This window comes from Cetorhinus maximus, chromosome 16 (genome assembly GCF_964194155.1).
Source record: "Cetorhinus maximus chromosome 16, sCetMax3.hap1.1, whole genome shotgun sequence".
Classification (NCBI taxonomy): Eukaryota; Metazoa; Chordata; class Chondrichthyes; order Lamniformes; family Cetorhinidae; genus Cetorhinus; species Cetorhinus maximus.
Window position 1 is genome coordinate 40,760,449 of NC_135894.1, and position 20,916 is coordinate 40,781,364.

At 41.2% G+C, this 20,916-nt stretch overlaps 1 protein-coding gene across 1 annotated transcript; it reads right to left on the reverse strand.

The window, feature by feature from the left end:
- Nucleotides 1–2,036: 2,036 nt before the first annotated feature.
- nyx (nyctalopin) lies at nt 2,037–5,223 on the reverse strand. The gene is made up of 2 exons (XM_078560615.1): nt 5,211–5,223; nt 2,037–4,606 (listed from the first exon to the last, which is right to left on the reverse strand). The coding sequence occupies exons 1-2, from the start codon at nt 5,221–5,223 to the stop codon at nt 3,198–3,200; spliced, it is 1,422 nt and encodes a 473-aa protein (XP_078416741.1). The 3' UTR covers nt 2,037–3,197.
- Between the last annotated feature and the right edge of the window lie 15,693 nt (nt 5,224–20,916).

A 20,916-nucleotide genomic window follows, 5' to 3' on the forward strand; every position in this document is an offset into this window, starting at 1 on the left:
CTTTTCTGATTTAAAAGGGTGATGAAAATAAAGTTTAGCTCTATGAACTAGCTCATAATCATTCTCTGCTGCTTGCCTTACAGATTCAACCCTCTTTAAATTCGTCCAAAAGAATTACTTCTCTAAGAGCTGCACATGTTGTCTCTATCTTTAATGCCTGTATCTACCTGTCAAAATTACTTTGTTTTACTCTCTCAAACTCAATATAAGTTTGCCCAAGCTGTTTTCTCATATTCCCAAATTTCTGCCTGTATGCCTCATGAGCCAACTCACAGGCACTCAAAATAGCCTTTTTTACCACATCATAATTCACCAATACCTCTTCGGACAGTGAAAACATATACCTCATGTGCTCTACCCACCAACTGGATTGCAACAACAATGTCCAGTTCTCCTGTGGCCATTTCATCTCTGTTCTCAAATGAAACAAAGAACACTTCAATACCTTTTTCCTCAAACTCTGAGAGAGCTTGTACAAATTTAAACATCTCCCGACTGGGTTCTGATCTGGAGATGAGTCCTTCTTCACCTCGTGGTATCTCTTTTTTAACTGCCAGCATTTTCAGTTGGAATTCTCTCTCTCTCTTCTCTTTCCTCCTTTTCTATCTTCACAATTTCTAATCCCCTTTCCTGTTTTCTTTCTCTCTCCTGCCTTTCTGCCTGTTCCCTTTGGAATGCCCTTTCTTTTTCCTTTTCTTCCAATTCAATCGTTTTCATTTGCAACTGAATTTGAGCCCATTCCAATGACCCACCCCTTGGAGAACCCTGTCTCACAGGTGTTCCCTGCGCTATCACTTCAATTATGTCTGATTTCCTCCCCCCCTTGCAGGTAACCCTAATTGTAATTTATCTGCCAACTCTGTTAACTTATTCTTGGATACTTTCTGTAACCCAATCAGAGTTATATTTTCTACTTCCAAAGAAGATGTAGCCATGGATACAGTTATTTTTGCAATCTCACCACTTCAAAAATACCTCACACCCACTCCTGAATTCAATGTGCTTCTCGTACTCATAACCTTAAGATTCACCAACTTCAAACCAATCAAAGAATTACAAATACATCCCGGGCAAGCCCCCAGTTATTATGATATAGCTGATGGTAAATGCTGAGTTGTTCAAATCCCAGAGGGAAACTTGAAACAACGGTCATTACCATTTTTGCAATTTGTACGTTTCGAGATGCAGGATTTGAATTGAGTTATAATAAGACCACCGAGTCATAAGAGGTTTTTATAAAACTAAATTAAACATTTATTAATTAAAAGATTGTAAGTACACACATATGTATACAAATTACTATGATAACTTTTTTTTTAAATCCACTAATTAATCTGATTCTCAGTTATCCATCCATTAAGGCAACAGTAAAACACATAGATTTAAACTGACCCCCGGCAAAGCACACTCTGGACAGTCAGATTCAAAATGAGTTTCTTTCAGCTCTGGGTCCTTACAGACAGTGGCTTGAGGCTTACAGGCTGGAGGCTTTAGATCTTAGAATCCCCCTCCTCTTTTACCAACAGCCTCTCTTCCTTTATACATATTTTCCTCTTTGAATGCAAATTCTCATTGTATCACTAGGTTTTTGAACTTTACCTCTTCTAACAAAAAAACCCTTTCATAACACCAATTTTATTAGTAAGCTTTGGATAAAGTAAACACATTGTTTGGCTTCTTCTGGCTAGGTGTAATGTTTTAACCATCCTTTTGAATGGTTTATTTAAAAATGCAAATTGCCCCCTTGACACCTATGTTTCTAAACTTCCCCATGTTTATCTAATTAACATTTCAAACTTACTTCTAGACACACACATATACACACACAGACGCAGACACCACTAGAATCTATTTTAAAATAATTTCCAATAACGTTATAGGCATTATTATATCTTCTTGATACCACTTTGTGACACTGTTGTGAGAGACACTAAACTCAGGCTATATGAGCACCTGGTCTCAAAGCTCACCTCTAAATAATATATTCCAGGAGCTCTCATTTCAAGTGCCTACATTTTCTCTTGAGCTATAGAAGGAACATTTGTTGCAAGTATAATGGAATGACCTATAGAAGGAATTTGTATTGCCTGTCATTGATATTCTAGATATCTTTGTTCAACACAGATGGTATATACTCAGCATATAATACAAAGGAAGACTTGTCATTATGAAAACCAAAACTATGGGACAATAAAATCTTCTGCCCTCAAATAATATTCTGTTTAATATACTAGCCTTTAAACAAATTGTATGCAATGTGTGATAACACTTCGTTCAAACCTCTATCTCAACAGAAGGCTATTTTCAGCATTTTCTTTTTAATTCTATGTTAACTGTCATTTTACTTAGTTAAAGGAAGCGGACGTTTAGAATTACTTCAACTTAAACATTACAAGTTGCGTCTTTCATTTGTTGCTTCCGGACAGTAAAACAGTCGCCATGCACGATTACCCCAATCCTCCCAGATTACCACTGATAACAGATCAAAACATAAATCCATGGGTAAAGGATAAACTAGTTATTATGGCCAACATCCAGTCTATATCAGCTATATTTTATTTTACTAAGGATGTATTTCTGTAATAAATTCGTGTAAATGAATTCTTACAAGATAACACATAATGTTTTCATTACAAAAACGATACCATGTTCACAGATATATTACCCCATGTCATTAATAAATTACAAAATATCATAAAGTCTTCAATATCTGTATAATTAAACATGACATGCGGCATTCTGGCGCCTCCTTACACACTTATAGTTATTGTAAAAATAATGCAGTTGGTGTGAAATTGCAAAATGCGATATGTGAACTAAAGACACCGCTTTTTATGCAAAACTTCAATTTAACTATAAACCACGACATGATTAGATCAAAATGGTCACACGGATTTGTTGTTGGGATCAGTCCCAAAGCGCGACAGAATGTTAGCCTGCGGCACCAGATGAGTTGGATAGTTTTCCAATGACAGGAATTGGTGGCTCTCAATAGCGAAAACATTCTGCAGTTCAGACAAACACAAGGCCGAGTTTCCGTTTATAATCACAACTTGCAGACGAGCTCAGTTCATATTCAACTTTCCTAATTGTGCATTTTTTAAAAAGGACGCCGAGTGCATTCGAATATCCGCGTGGTCCTGTTGCTATAGACTTCCAATGAAATACCAAAAACCGGGCAACAGCGGAATGGAAAATTAAATGCTGTTCCATATATAATAAAGTAAAAGTATAATGACTGTAAAGACAATATGATTATGTGTATTATTAGGATGAATTTCGACATTAACTGCTGCAGACACCTCCTCATTGATTCCGCCCTGGTCGGACACATTCCTAAACATTTCGGTGGTGTTCCCAGTATCCTCGTACATTTTTGGAAAAAGCAATTTAGAGATGAGACTACTGAACCTATTCTCGGTGGTGGATCTGAGCCATTCTGTCGGGGTTGGGGTGTAAACTGTCTCGTTCTGTTCCACCGGATCCAGGCAAATACCCTCTGCAGATTTGGTGAAAAGGACTTTACTCAGGTCCATACCGGCGACTGAAGATGGGGAGGCGCACGGGATGTCCCTGACCAGTTTGTAGTTGTCCATCCATTCCTTCAACCACTCCATCTTACAATCACACTCCCAAGGATTCCTGAAGACATAGAGCCTGCCTATGAAGTACACCGGCTGAAAAACTGAAAGCGGCAGTGAAGTCAGGTTATTGCTATTCAGATGCAAGGAGATCAAACTGGTCAGATTTTCAAAAGCCCCTTCTTCGATGTAACTGATGGTGTTTCGGTCTAGGTAGAGAACTTCCAGCTCACCTAACTCACTAAACCAAGTACTGGACACATTCACCAAAGTGTTGCCTCCCAAGTTTAACATCTTCAGACATCTGAGTTCTTTGAAAGCGAACTCGGGAAGATCGCTCAGGAGATTATCGTTAAGATAGAGATACTCCAATTTCACGCAGTCTTTAAACCCTTTGTCGTGGATTACCGCAATTCTGTTGTCTTGAAGATTTAAATATTTCAGGTTGCCTAGTCCTTGCAGAGAATTGTATGCCACAGCTTCAATTCTGTTCCGCTCCAAGTACAAACGGGTTAGACTCTCCGTCCCCCTCACTGCTCCAGGTATTCTCCTGAAGTTATTCTGCCACATTGCTAACTCTTGCAGCGAATTGACTGCAATAAAGATCCGGTCTGGGATATTAAATAGGTTGCAATTAGACAAATCGAGTTTCAGTAGGCGTTTGAGGCCAGTGAATGTTCTGGTGTGCAGGTATTTAATGTACTCGTTGTGTGCCAATTTCAATTCTGTAAGATGGGGCAGCCCTTTAAAAGCGCCTGGGGTGATGAAGGAGATGTTATTGTAGCTTAAGGATAAAGATCGGAGGGCTGGAAGAGTACCAAAGGCCTTCTCCGCCAAAAATTTGATACTATTTTTATCCAAGTTGATAGCGGATGCCTCACATGGGAACTCTCGGAGGACTTGGGGCAGTCCGGCTCGATCGCAGAGAACCGCACAGCTCCGGTCCTGAGTACAGGTACAGGCGGGAGGACATAAACGGGCACAAGCCCAAGGGGCAGAGACAGGCAGAGTCGCAAGGAAAACCACTGAGAAATAAATGAAATAGTAAGTGAAGTGCAAATCGCCAGACAAAACAGACGAAGACAGAAATCATATAACAAAGGAAATGGATGAAAATATAACGGCTCAGAAGCGATAAAGGAAAATTCAGATCAGGAGGAAGCGTGTATATATATATATAACGGCAGAAAAGTAAGTACAGTGCAATTCTTCAATTAATTTTCTTTTGCTAAAACCAACTTTTCAAATAATTCCTTTTAGTAAATTCAATAGAATTACAATATGCAAAGAATTTACAGCACAGAAAACGGCCATTCGGCCCAGCGGGTCTATGTTGGTGTTCATGCTTCACCTGATTCCCCTCCCATCCTTTCATCTAACCTTATCATCACATCCTTCTACTTAATTGTAAACTCTTCATTAAAATTATTTAGGCAAATTGCTTTCATTTATTCTTGATTACCTTTCTCCTTTCCTGAAGCCAGTGACTCATGTTCGGTACTGTACTGCTGAAGTCCCAAGTGAGTGTATTCTTCATCTAGGAAGCTAAAGGTGAACAAACTATTGGACTATGGCGGGCATCGCTGTCGAACCTAATCCTGTTCTCATTCTGCAGCCATCTGCACTTACCATCAGAGTCCATTATAGGATCAGGAACGGCAACTGAGTTTTCTTTTTCTGTTTGTCCCTTTGGCGTGTGGGCACTGAGGGCAACTGCTTTATCGTACCTCTTGGCTCAAAAGTCGTTGCCAGGAAACCTGAGGACCTAATAGGCTGCGGGGCATCTTAGTCATGTAGACTGAGGCGATCAAGGAGGTGCATGTTCTCAAAAGCAGGCACAAATGTTACAAATAAAACCAGCAGATATGTTGAAACGCCCTTGGGTATGGCAAACCCATGAATGAATAGGGGGATTATGTCATAACCTGAGAAAGAAACGATCAGGAAGAAAAATATATTGGCAGAAAGTGTAAAGTGGGGGGTGGGGGAGATGCAGAAAGAATGAAACTGGGATCCCAAGCCAAAAAGTAATAGAAATGTTAAAGAAAAATCATGCGGAAGACGCCCGGACTATAAGAAATGCACAGCCAGCGAGGTTAATGAAATAAATAAAAACACAAAATGCTGGAAAAACTCAGCAACTCTTGATGAAATAAATGACTGGAATATGACTCTGGCAAGATTGAAGAACCCAAAATTTCCATCTTATATTTGGCATTGACTTCTCGGCTGGCTGCAAAAAAAATTCACATAATGGTTAAGAAAGGGGCTTAATAGTTAATCAAATTGAATGGTAAAATGACTTACCATTTAAAATGATCAGATGCATCCCCGTGCTTTTTCATCTGTAGCATCTCTTAGGATAGAGATGTGCCGGGTTGACCTTTAACGAGCGCTATCTAAAAAAAATACAAACGAAATAAAATCGTAAGTAGGTCGCCAGTAAAACAATGTACTCCTTTTGCCAAACATCCTAAGATCAATGAAATCCAGATTCACAACATGTAACAGGCACATGTGAAATATCAATAATGAGAACATGGACAAATCCTTGTTATGAATTAACACTCTTCTGTTTATTGATTAAAATACTATACAGTATACATACCGTGGACAGAGTCTGTTCTCGCGTTATAAATCAATAGCAGTGATTCCTGTCTCGACTGAACTCCGAGTTTAAAAAATTCAGGATGCTTCCGGCAATTTTTCTAAAAGCCATCACTTAATGCATCGACAAATCTGTAGTGTAGAAGGGATTAGCCACGATCGAGCTAAACGTCTCCTGCGGGTCAAACTGATAACGCCTGTAAGCCTTGCTAAAAAAATTCTCTTGAAAATCACAGATTGTTCCTGCCTGTATCAATAGTTTCAACCCAGACTCCACATAGCAAAGAAAGATGAAAATCCATGCGCTTTGACGTTCGTCGAGTCCTGGTCAGGCAAAGGATGATCAAAAAGTCTATTACCCAATTTTAGACAAAATAACTTCTTTGTTTAACTTCCCCGGTATGTTTTAAATACATAAATTTTTATAGAACCTTAGAAGAAACGCGCCAAAGCACTTCACGTGCGATGAATTATTTGGCAGCACAGTAACAGTGTCGTTAAATAGGTTAATGTAGCGGATATCGTTCACACAGCAAACTTCCATCGTCATCAATGTGATGGGGGAAATCCCAAGTTTCTAGGGGAGCTTGAATGGTCTCCTTCCTCCGTATTGACTTATGTAATGCCTTTATGGCATATGTCGATTTGGCAGCATTGATGCATCTGAGTTAGAAGGTTTACTCCCCACTCCAGGATTTGAACATGGTATTTAGATAGAACCATAGAAAAGTTACAGCACAGAAGGAGGCCATTCAGCCCATCTTGTCCATGCCAGCCCGAGGACACCCAGGTGTCCTTTCTAATCCCACCTTCCTGCACCCGGCCCATTGCCCTGCAGCTTACAGCACTTAAGGTGCAGATCCAGGTACTTTTTAAAAGAGTTTAGAGTTTCTGTCTCTACCACCAACTTGGGCAGCGAATTCCAGACACCCACTACCCTCTGCGTAAAAAAGTTCTTCCTCATGTGCCCCCTACACCTTCTGCCACTTATCTTGAATCTATGTCCCCTGGTTCTAGAATTCTCCACCAAGGGAAATAATTTTATCCTGTTCACTCTATCTAGTCCCCTCATAATTTTGTACACCTCAATCAAGTCACCTCTCAGCCTTCTTTGTTCTAAGGAAAATAACCCCAACCTATCCAATCTCTCCTCGTAGCTACACTTTTCTAACCCTGGCAACATTCTTGTAAACCTCCTCTGCACTCTCTCCAGAGCTATTACATCCTTCCTGTAATGTGGTGACCAGAACTGCACACAATACTCCAGTTGTGGCCTCACCAGTGTTTTATACAATTCCAACATTATATCCTTACTTTTATATTCTATACCTCTGCCAATGAAGGAGCGCATTCCATATGCCTTCTTTACAACCTTGTCTACTTGAACTGCTGCCTTCAGGGACCTGTGTACCTGTATGCCAAGATCTCTCACTTCATCTACCCCTCTTAGTATATTCCCATTTATTGTGTAAGCCCTGTAACTGTTTGACCTCCCTAAATGTATGACCTCACACTTCTCTATGTTAAAATCCATCTGCCACTTTACCGCTCACTCCACCAACCCATCTACATCGTTTTGGAGATTATGGCTATCTTCTACACTATCCACTACTCAGCCAATCTTTGTGTCATCTGCAAATTTCCCAATTGTGCCCCTCACATTCATATCCAAGTCGTTAATATATAACACAAACAGCAAGGGTCCCAACACCGAGCCCTGTGGAACACCACTTGAGACAACTTTCCATTCGCAAGGGCATCCATCGACCATTACCCTTTGTTTCCTGTTACAAAGCCAACCTTATATCCAGTTTGCCACATTACGGTGAATACATGGGCTTTTACTTTCCTGACCAATCTGCCATGTGGGAACTTGTCAAATGCCTTGCTAAAATCCATGTACACAACATCCACTGCACTACCTTCATCAACCCTTCTTGTCACTTCCTCAAAGAATTCAATCCAATTTGTAAGGCAAGACTTTCCTTTAACAAATCCATGTTGACCATCCCTGACTAGTCCATGCCTTTCCACATGACAGTTAATCCTATCTCTCAGGATTGATTCTGCTAATTTGCTCACCACCGATGTAAAACTAACTAGCCTATAATTGTTTGGCATTTCCTTTGATCCCTTTTTAAACAATGGAACTACGTTTGCATTTCTCCAGTCCTCCGGTACCTCCCCTGTATCTAGTGAAGATTGGAAAATCAGCCGCAGAGCATCTGCTATCTCCTCCCTGACTTCCTTCAGCAGCCTCGGAAACAATCCATCTGGCCCTGGTGACTTATCACCTTTCAAGGATTTCAACCCTTCGAGTACTTCCTCTCTATTTATGACTATCCCGTCCAATATCTCGCAGTGTTTCTCCTAGACTACTATATCTACATCCTCCCTTTCCTTTGTAAACACGGAGACAAAATATTCATTCAAAACCCTTCCCACATTCTCTGCATCTACACACAAGTTTCCGTCTTCATCTCAGATAGGTCCCACTTTTTCCTTAACTAACCTTTTAGCATTAATGCATTGGTAAAACATCTTTGGATTATCTTTAACTTTACTTGCTAATCTTTTTCATGCACTCTCTTTGATTTACTTATTTCCTTTCTTACTTCGTCCCTGCACTTCCTATATTCGTCTAGGCTATCTGCCGTGCTTAGTTCTTTGTGCCCATCGTACGCTTTCTTTTTCTGTTTGGTCTTCCCCTGTATTCTTCTAGACAACCAGGGGGGTCTAGATTTGGCAGTACCACTCTCATTCTTGTAGGGGGCATGTCTAATTCGTACAATTAGGATCTCGCTTTTTAGTGCTTCCCACTGGTTTTCCACTGTTTTATCCTCCAGCAGTGCTGTCCTGTCCACCTCAGCCAAGTCTCTTCTCATTTCTGCAAAATTTGCCTTCCCCCAGCTCAAGACTTTTACTCCTGCCTTATCTCTGTCCTTTTCCATGGTAATGCTCAATCTAACTGAATTGTGATCACTGTCCCCGATATGGTCGCCAACTGTCACTTCACCCACTTGCCCTTCTTCGTTCCCCAAGACTAGGTCTAGAATTGCATCTCGTCTCATTGGGTTTGTCACTAATTGGTTAAAAGATTTTCCTGGACACATTGCATGAATTTTTCTCCCTCAGTGCCCCTTATATTGTTTGAATCCCAGTTGATATTAGGATAGTTGAAGTCTCCTACTATTATTGGTCTCTTGTTCTTACAAGCAGAAATTTGCCTGCATATTTGTTCTTCTATCTCCCTCTCACTATTTGGGGGCCTGTAGTATACTCCCAGTAGTGTGACTGCCCCTTTTTATTTTTAAGCTCAATCCATAAAAGCCTCGTTTGTTGACCCATTTAGTATATCATCCCAGCTCACAACTGGAGTTGATTCTTTAACCATTAGTGCTACCCCCCCTCCTTTTTTATCTCCTACTCTATCGTATCTGAAGACTCTATAACCAGGGATATTAAGCTGCCAGTTTTGTCTCTCCTTTAGCCAGGTCTCCATTATAACAATGACATCCTGCTGCCATGTGTCTACCTGCGCCCTTAACTCATCTACCTTGTTTGTCATACTCCTTGCATTGAAGTATAAACAGTTTAACCCCATCAATTTCCCTTGCTGGACACTTTGTAAACTTTGCTTCTCCTGTAACTCCATGTTCATCACAACGTCCCTATTCGTGGTACAACCCAATACTGAGAAAGTGCTGCAGTATGTGAGTTGCCATTTTCAGACTGCAAATTAGATTGAAACCCTATCTGCCTTTTCAGATGCACATAAAAAATCTCATGACATTATTGAAAGAGCAGGGAATTCTACTAATATCCTCTTTTACATTCCTCTTCCCTCAACCAACATCACTAAATGCAGATTAACTGGTCATTCATCTCATTTGTTGTTGTGGGGCTTTGCTTTATGCAGGCTGGATGCTGCATTTGATTAAAATACACTCCAAAAATGACTTAATTATGAAGCACATGTTCAGGACATGATAAGCAGCTAGATAAGCAAACTTTTTATCTAGTTCAATTCTGACCTAACAAATTGCTTGAGTTTGCAGTCCTTAATGGATGAAATAGCAGATTGAAAACTTGGTTTAGCAATTACATGCAAGCAAAGTGTAAAGCAGGCAATGTCCAATAATGCCAAGATAACTGGATATGTCAGCAAAATACTGCGGATGCTGGAAACCTGAAACAAAAACAAAAAATGCTGGAAAAACTCAGCAGGTCTAACAGCATCTGTGGAGAGAAAGGCAGAGTTAACATTTTGAGTCTGTATGAAAGGTACTTGGAAAATCACAGTACTAGGCAGAGTCAACCTGGTTTTATAAAGGGAAATGATGTTTGACAAATCTATTAGAAATGCTTTTTTATTCATTCGTGGGATGTGGGCATCATGGGCAAAGAACAGCATTTGTTGCTCATCCATAATTCCTCTTGAGATGGTAGTGGTGGTGAGCTGTCTTCTTGAACCACTGCAATCTGTGTGATTTTGATACTTCTCCATTGCTGTTACGTACGGAGTTCCAGGATCTTGACCCAATGACAATGAAAGAACAGCAATATATTTCCATCAGGATGGTGTGCAAATTGGAGGGGAACTTGCAGGCGGTGGTATTACCAAGGGGAAGTTGCCCTTGTTTTTCTAGATGGCAGAGGTCATGGTTTGAAAGGTGCTGCCAAAAAACCTCGGTGCATCTTGGTGCAGTGCATCTTACAGGTAGTACACACTGCCACCATTGTGCTTTGGTGGTGGAGAGAGTGAATGTTTAAGATGATGGATGGGGTGCCAATGAAATGGATTGCTTTTTCTTGAACGGCTTGAGTTTCTTGTGCGTTTGGAGCTGCACTCACCCAGGTTAGTGGAGAGTATTCCATCATCTTCTGACTTGTGCCTTGTAGATATTGGAAAGACTTGGGGAATCAGGTGAGTTACTTGCCACAGAATTCCCATCCTCTGACCTGCTCATGTAGTTAATTAATTTACTACACTTGTCCAGTTAAGTTTCTGGTCATTGGTGACTCCTAGAGTGTTGATGGTGTGGGTTCAGCAACGGTTTAAGGTAACAAACAGCAGGGTAAATTGGAAGAATGAGTAGCACAAATGGATTTTGAGAAGGCATTAAAATAAGATGTTACACAAAATGGTGTTTCATTAGATTAGGGCTCATGGGCTTGGGGGTAATATGTTAAAATGGATTGACAATTGGTTAATTACATAAAACAGAGAGCTGGAATAAATGGTTCATTTTTTCAGATGGTAGAATGTATCTAGAGGAATGCCACAAGGATCAATGGTTGGACCTCAAATATTTGCAATCTATATCAATGATTTGGATGAAGGGACTGAGTGTATTACACCCAAATTTGCTCATGATACAAAGTTAGCTGGGAAAGTAAGCTGATGGAGCAGCAAAGAGGCTACATACTTTACATAAAGTATACTTCACATTCTTTATATCACATACTTTAAATAAAGGCAATTACAAAGGCATGAAGACAGATTTAGCTAAAGTGGAATTGAAAAATAAGTTAAAAGGTAAGATTTAGGGAAGAAGTGTTAGACATTTAAGGGGATATTTCTTAGATAGAAAGATAGACAAAGATATATTTAATTATGAAAGAAAGACACTACGAGAAGGATGCACCATCTGTGGCTAACTAAGGAAGTTAAGGATGTCATCAAATTTGGAAGAAAAGGCATACAATGCTGCAAAGATTAGTGATAGGCCAGAAAATTAGAAAAATTTTAGAAGCTGACAAAGGATGATGAAAAATTAATAAATAGGGAGAAATCGAAATATGAGAGAAAACTAGTAATAAATATAAAAACAGATAGCAAAAGCTTCTACAACTATATAAAAATGAAGAGGGTAACTAAAGTAAAGTAAAGTAAGCATTGATCCCTTACAGGGTGAGATTGAATCACAGAATCTTTAGAGTGCAGAAGGAGGCCATTCAGCCCATTGAGTCTGCATTGACTGTCTGAAACAATATTCTACCTAGTCCCATTTCCCTACCTTATCCCCGTAATCCTGCACATTCTTTATTTTCAGATAGCAATCCAATTCTCTTTTGAATACCTCAATCAAACTGGCCTCCACCACAACTCTCAGGGGGGAGAATTTTTCCTATGGCAGTTGGGCTGGGCAGGAGCGGGCGGGGGTGAGCGCAAAGCCGATTGCCGCCTGCGATCGGCTGCGTGCCACCATTTTACGCGTAATGCGTGGCTGGTAGCGAGTGTTACCTGTGCGGGCGAGTGGAGGAGGGAAAGTCAGGGCCTGCGCGCTTTTGCGCATGCGCGTGAAAGAGCGCAGCAATCTCCCTGGGGCACTGAGCTGCCTCAGGGAGATTGAATGGACAATAAGAGACTTTATTAAATGATGTTAAAAGTTATTAAACATGTCCCCTCATGTGACAGTGTCACATGAGTTGGGAATTGTTTGTGAAGTTGGGAAAATTTATTTAATTGTTCCATAAAAGCTTCAGGAAACCTCATCCCGCCTGTGGATGAGGTTTCCTGAAAAACGCGAAGGCTTGGGCTTTAAGCCTGCCCGCCAACCTTAAATTAAATGCTTTAATTACTTTCTTAATGGCCTTGATAGGCAATTTACATATCGGCGGGTGCGCAGCCATCTCCGGCGTGTGCCCACTGAACCAAATAACGAGATGACACACAATGACGTTGGGGCACATGCCCAACATCATTGGCATGTCAGGCCTGCCCCCACCCAGAGAGGTTCAGTCCAAGAAGTTCGTTCCAGGCTCCAAACACCCTCTGCGTGAAAAAATTTTTCCTCACATCACTAATACTCCTTTTGTCAATTATTTTGAATCTGTGCCCTCTAGTTCTTGATGCTGTCTCAAGTGGGAACAGTTTCTCACTATTTACCCTGTCCATACCCCTCAGGACCTTGAATACCTCTATCAAGTCTCCTCTCAGCCTTCTTTTCTCCAAGGAAAACAGTCCAAACCTCTCCAATCTATCCTCATAGTTAGTCCTTTATCCCTGAAATCATTCTTGTGAATATCCTCTGTACTTTCTCCAATGCATTCACATCCTCCTCAAGTATGGTGCCCAGAAGTGGACACAGTACTCCAGATGAGGCCTAATTAGTGTCTTATACAAGTTCAACATGACCTCCTTATTCTTGTACTCAATGCCCCTATTAATAAAGCTTAAGCTACTATATGTTTTATTACCTGCTCTCTCAACATGCCCTGCCATCTTCAATGACTTATGTACGTATGCACCAAGGTCCCTCTGTTCCTGCACCTCCTTTAGAGTCTCTCCCTTTATTTTATACTGTCTCTCCATATTCTTCCTGCCAAAATGAATCACCTCACACTTCTCTGCCCTGAACTCCATCTGCCACTTCTCTGCCCATTTCACCAACATGTCTATGTCTTTTGAAGTTCAAGAATATCCTCATCACAGTTGACAACTTTTCCAATCTCCGTATCTCCTGCAAATTTTGAAATCATGCCCTGAACACCACAGTCTAGGACATTAATATATATCAAGAAGAGCAAAGGTCCCAACACTGACCCCTGGAGAACTCCACTACTGACCTTGCTCCAGTTTGAAAAACATCTATTTATCATCACTCTCTGTTTCCTGTCACTCAGCCAATCTCTTATCCAAGTGCCTACTTTCCCTTTTATTCCACGAGCTAAAATTTTGCTCACAAGTCTGTTGAGTGCCGCTGATATGGCACAGCCGATGGTAAATGCTGAGTTGTTCAAATCCCAAAGGGAAATTTGAAACAACTGCCACAACTTGTTTTGCAATTTGTATAAATTTTGACATGCGGGCCCTGAGTTCAGTAGTAATAAGACCACCAAGTCTTATAGGTTTTTACAGAAGTAGTTTAAACATTCATTAATAAAAGAAATAATTTTAAATACATACATAGATCCACAAATTACTACTATGATAATTTCTAAATCCCCTAACCAATCTAACTCCCAGTTACACTTTCATTAAGGCAACAGTAAGACACAAAGGTTTTAAAAGACCCAGGCAAAGAAACATGATACCCTGAACAAGTCAACTTCCAAATGAGTTTTCTTAACTTCAGACCTTTGAAGACAGCAGCTTGAGGCATAGATGCTGAAGGCTTTTTCACACACTGGTAAGATCTTAAAAATGCCTTCCCTCACAGCCCTTGCTCCTTCTTTATGCATACCTTTCTCTTTAAATGCAAATACACATTGTTTCACTATGTCTTTGGCTTTATCTCCCTGATAATAAAACCCTCTCATAGTACTAAGCTTTATCTGTAACCTTTAGGAAAAATAAACACACCGTTTCTAAACTTCACCTGGCTAGTGACACATTTTACCCCTCCTTTGAAAACAATCCAGTCTGGTTTATTTCAAAATGCAAGTGTTCCCTTGACACCTATGTTTCTAAACTTCCCCATGTTTATCTAATTAACATTTCAAACCTAACCTCTCTTCTTAGATCAAAGCACCCAGACTAGCTGCCTCTAATTCAATTAAATCTCACACACACACATATATAGACACGTCCCACTATTACTCCATTTTACAATAAATTCCAATAACATTATGAGAATTATTATATCTTCTTGACAGGCACTGTATCAAATGCCTTTTTAAAATCTATATACGCCACCTCTATAGTGTTGCCCTTATCAACCTTTTTTGTTACCTCCTCAAAAAACTCCAGCAAGTTAGTTAAATATAGTTTTCCCTTAATGAATCCACGCTGGTTTTCCTTAATTATCCTGCACTTGTCTAAGTAATTATTGATTATGTCCTGAACTATAGTTTCGAGAAGTTTCCCTATCACTGAAGTGAAACTGACTGGTCTGTTGTTGCCAGCTTTATCCTTGCACCTCTTTTAGAACAAGGGTGTAACACTCACAGTTCTCCAGTCCTCCGGCACCTACCCTGTGTCTAAGGAATACTGGAAGATTATTACCAGTGCTTCTTCAATTTCCACTCTCACTTTCCTCAGCGCCCTTGGATGCATCTCATCCGGTCCTGGTACCTTAAGTAAAGATAGCCTTTCTAATGCCTCCTTCTCAATTGTAAATTCTTCGAGTGTACCAGTTACCTCCTCTCTCACCTCAGTCTGGGTAACATCTTCTTCCTTTGTAAAAACAGATGCAAAATACTCGTTCAATACCTCCAATTTCTCCTACCTCCATGTGCAAGTCCCCTTTTTAATCCATAATCGGCCCTACTCTTTCTTTTATCACCCTTTTATTACTTATATGCTTATAGAAGACCTTGGGATTCCCTTTTATGCTAGCTGCCAGTCTCTTTTCATGCTCTCTCCTTGCTTTTCTTACTAGCTTTTTCACTTCCCCTCTGGTCCCTCTATATTCAGCCTGATTCTCCATTTGACATACCTGACATCTGTCATACACAAACTTCTTCCTTTTCATCTTCACTTTTATCTTTCTCGTCATCCAGGGCACTCTGGATTTATTTTTCCTACCTTTCTCCTTCAAGGGAATATACCTTGACAGTGCCTGCAATACTTTTTCTTTGAAGGTGGCCCATTGATCAGCCACCATCTTTTCTGCCAACATTTGATTCCAACTCACTAGACTCAGATGCACACTCATCCCATTGAAGTTGGCTTTCCACCAATTAATTATCCCTGCTCAGGATTGTTCCTTGTCCTTTTCCAAGACTAACCTAAATCTTATGATACAATGGTCACTGTCCCCTAAATGCTCTTCCACTGTTATTGGATCCACTTGGGCCAACAGTGCCTGCCCTCTCATTGGACCGGAAACATGCTGCTGCAGAAAATTACCTTGAACACATTCCAGGAACTCATGCCTCTCTTGTCCCTTTGTATTATTCCTATCCCAGTCTATATTTGGATAATTGAAGACCCCCATTACAATTACTCTATAATTCTTGCACCTCTCTGTAATTTCTTCACAAATTTGTTCTCTACATCCCTTCCACTGGTTGGTGATCTATATACTACAGCAATTAATGTGATTGCACCTTTTTCATTCTTTACTTCTAGCCAGAGAGATTCTGTCCTTGACCCCTCTGGAACATCCTCTCTCTCCAGTACTGTAAAGCCATCTTTAATCGATACTCCCACTAACCCCTCCCCCAACTTTTCTTCCTCTCCATCTCTCCTAAACACCTTATACCCAGGAATATTCAATGCACAGTCCTGCCCTTCCTTAAGCCAGGTCTCTGTTATAGCAATAATATTATTCCATTTGTCAACCTGTGCCTGTAGTTCAATCTTGTTAACCACACTCCTGTGCATTCACATATATGTACAGTAAGCCTGTTTTAGGCTTTTTTACTTTCCCCCTTACTCTGACCCCATCTAATGACTTACTATTGTCTTCTCTAATTCTATCAAATTTTCTAAGTATTCTATTAACCTTGATACTACTCTCTGATATATCCTCCTTATCAGGTAATACTTCTCTATTTCCCACTGCCAATTCTTCTCCTCTCCATTCTGAATTTCCCTTCAGGACCTCATTCCCCCTGCCAATCTAGCGTAAGCCCTCCCCAACAGCACTAGCAATCCTCCCCGCAAGGACATTAGTCCCAGTCCTGTTCAGGTGTAACCTGTCCTTCTTGTACAGGTCTCACTGCCCCAGAACTGGTCCCAATGCCTCAGAAATCTAAAGACCTCCCTCCTACTCCATTTCTCCAGCCATGTGTTGAACTGCTCAATGTTCCTATTCTTATGCTCACTAGCATGTGGCACTAGGATTACTACTGAGATTACTGCTTTTGAGGTCCTGCTTTTTAATTCCCTTCCTGCCTCCCTAAAATCTGCTTTCAGGACCTCATTCCTTTTCCTACCTGTGTCATTGGTCCCAATGTGGACCACAGCCTCTGGCTGTTCACCCTCCCCCCAAAAAATGTCCTGCAGCCGCTCTGTGACATCCTTGACCCTGACATCAGCAAGGCAACATATCATCCTGGAGTCATCCTGTGATAGCAGAAACACCTATCTGCTCCCTGACTATGGAATCCCCTACCGCTATAGCATTTCCACTCTTCCTCTTCCCCTCTTGTGCAGCTGAGCTACCTGTAATGACACGAACATGGCTCTTGCTGCAGCTCTCTGAGGAACCATCTCGCTCACCAGTACCCACAACGGAAAAGCGGTTAGAAAGCGAGATAGCCTCAGTGGGTTCCTATTTATCTTAGATCCTCTGACAGTTATCCCTTTCCTCTCTGCTTGTGCACTTCTTAGCTGCCTCTCTAAATGTGCTATCCACATAATCCTCAGCCTTACGGATATGCCATTGTGACTCCAGCCACCGCTTGAATTCTACAACCCGGAGCTCAAGTTTTTGCAGCTTGTGACACTTCTTGCAGTTGTAGTCACTGAGGGCATTTTGTGCCTGCACAATTTCCCACAGACTGCCGGTTGGGCTGTGCTGACAAACCTTAAACTTTATATAAAGTGTTTACTACAGAATGGTATAATATAATATAATAACTCACCTGTCACTCACCAATCGTCTATTCTGTGGCAAGTCCGGAAAGGCTTATATTTACTAACAAACAACTTACAAGACTCCTGTGATATCCCTTTTAGATTTAATCTGTAAACTCCTGGCTCTCTCTCTCTTCTCTGCTTTATGGGTTTCTCACCATGAAATCCTGCTTCTTTACTGGTTTCCCCTGTAGCACAGTAACAGCCAGCCACTGGAAGCTGAGGAAAGGTGGGAAATGAAAATATCACCTCCTTCCTCACTCACCAAACTCCAACTTAAGCACTTTAATATGCACAAAGCAGTATTCCAGTGCAGACAAAAGCAACACTGAAGGTGATCTGTTTTAATGCTCCCTGATTCACGCTTCAGAAAACCAGTTTAAGCCATTTATCTAATTAACTGGCTGCAGCTCCAAGCAGAGCCTATATGCTCTTGATTTAATGCTGGACTGCATCTCAGCTCCTCCCAACCCAAACAACAACTTTTAGTTAATTGCTTAATTAAAGAAAAGACTAGATTGTGGGTAGAAATTAACCCTTAAATTAAGTTAATTCTTAAAACTCCCCCACTCACCAAATTCCAACTTAAGCACTTTAATGCACACAAAGCAGCACTCCAATGCAGACCTGGGGAATTAATAATGGAAACAAGGAAATGGCAGAGACTTTGAACAAGTATTTTGTAACTGTCTTCACCATAGAAGACACAGAAAGGATCTCAAGAATTCTACAAAATCGAGAAGCAAAAGGAGGAGAGTAGCTTCAATCATGATCACTAAAGAAAAAGTGCTAGGAAAACTAATGGGACCAAGGGTTGACAAGCCCCTGGACCTGATGGCCTGCATCCTAAGGTCTTAAAGGAAGTGGCTGCAGAGATAGTGGATGCATTGGTTGTAATTTTCCAAAATTTCCTAGGCTCTGAAAAGGTCCCAGCAGATTGGAAAACCACAAATGTAATACAACAATTAAGAAAGGAGGAAGAGAGAAAGTAGGAATCTATAGACCAAGTACCATAGATCATGGTGTATAAATTGACTATTGAGCCTCCAAAAATGGAGGTTGGCATATACGCCAAGTATAAAATGTGCACTGCCACTCTGGGTATGGGTAGATGCCATTTTGAAATGCTAAATAAAATGACACAGTTTGATTGAATTAATGTGACATGGTTTATTGAATTAATTAATTGTGTAAAGATACCATTAACTACAATCATAGAGTTTTAAGGCCATCAAATTTGTTGCCTTCGACATCTAAAGCAAAGACTTCAGGGTAATTTTGGCTATACATCATAGTAAGGATCCCACTTGGGATCAGATATGGCGCTTTCAGAATCATCCCTCCACAGCAAATCATCTTCTTCTCCATCCATTGAATTGGATATTCCACATTTTTGGAATGATTTGATGACACTTGGTGCACCAATAGCATCCCACAATTTGCAAAGGCTATGAGCCTGGCAATATTCCGCCAATAGTACTTAAGACTTGTTCTCCAGAACTTGCTGCGCCCCTAACCAAGCTGTTCCAGTGCAGCTACAACACTGGTATTTACCCAGCAATGTGGATAATTTGCCCAGGTATGTCCCATCTGCAAAAAGCAGGACAAATCTAACCCAATTACCGCCCCATCACTCTACTCTCTATCATCAGTAAAGCGATGGAAGGGGTCATCAACAGTGTTATCAAGCGGCACTTGCTTAGAAATAACCTGCTCACTGATGCTCAGTTTGGGTTCTGCCAGGATCACTCAGCTCTTGACCTCGTTACAGCCTTGGTTCAAACATGGAAAAAACAGCTGAGCTTCCGAGGTGAGGTGAGAGTAACTGCCCTGGACATCAAAGCAGCATTTAACCGAGTGTGGCATTAAGTAGCCCCAGCAAAACTGGAGTCAAGGGCAATCAGAGGGAAAACTCTCCACTGGTTGGAGTCATACCTAGCACAGGAAGATGGTTGTGGTTGTTGAAGGGCAATCATTTCAGTTCTAGGACATCACTACTGGAGTTCCTCAGGGTAGTGTCCTCGGCCCAACCATCTTCAGCAGCTTCATCAATGGCCTTTCTTCCATCGTAAGGTCAGAGAGGGGATGTTCGCTGATGATTGCACAATGTTCAGCACCAATCGCAACTCCTCAGATACTGAAGCTGTCCGTGTCCAAATGCAGCAAGACCTGGACAATATCCAGGCTTGGACTGACAAGTGGCAAATAACATTTGCACCACACAAGTGCCAGACAATGATCATCGCCAACTAGAGAGAATCTAACCATCGCCCCTTGACATTCAAAGCCATTACCATCGCTGAATCCCCCACTATCAACATCCTGGGGTTACCATTGACTGGGAACTGAACTGGACTAGCCATATAAATACTGTGGCTACAAGAGCAGGTCAGAGGCTATGAATCCTGTGGCGAGTATCTCACCTCCTGATTCCCCAAAGCCTGTCCACCATCTACGAGGCACAAGTCAGGAGTGTGATGGAACACTCTCCACTTGCCTGAATGAGTGCAGCTCCAACAACACTCAAGAAGCTTGACACTATCCAGAACAAAGCAGCCCGCTTGATTGGCAGCCCATCCACGAACATCCATTCCCCCCATCACTGACGCACAGTGGCAGCAGTGTGTACCATCTACAAGATGAACTGTAGGAACTCACCATGGCTTCTTAGGCAGCACCTTCCAAACCTACGACCACTACCATCTAGAAGGACAAGGGCAGAAGATACATGAGAACACCACCACCTGAAAGTTCCCCTCCAGCCACTCACCATCCTGACTTGGAAATATATCATCGTTCCTTCACTGTTGTTGGGTCAAATCCTGGAACTCCCTCCCTAACAGCACTGTGGGTGTACCTACATCACATGGACTGCAGTGGATCAAGGAGCAGCTCACTACTTCCTTCTCAAGGGCAATTAGGATGGGCAATAAATGTTGGCCTAGCCAGCGACGTCCACATCCCGTGAATTAATTTTTAAAAATTGATAATGACACCACACAAAACATCAATTAGGGCAGCATGAACATTTCCACTCTTTGTGAAGGTTTTTTCTTCATCAACCATCCACCTATTCTTTTCAGTGTAAACATGGTCCTTGAATACCTTGATCAGGCATGCATCCAAAGGTTGAACTATGCACAGTAGACCCCCTGGTGTATATGCAATGTGGGTGTTATTTCTTCACAAGCAATCTCATCGGTTATATTGGATTGGAAAACATCCCACATTAATAATCTGAGTTCCTTATGTAAGCCT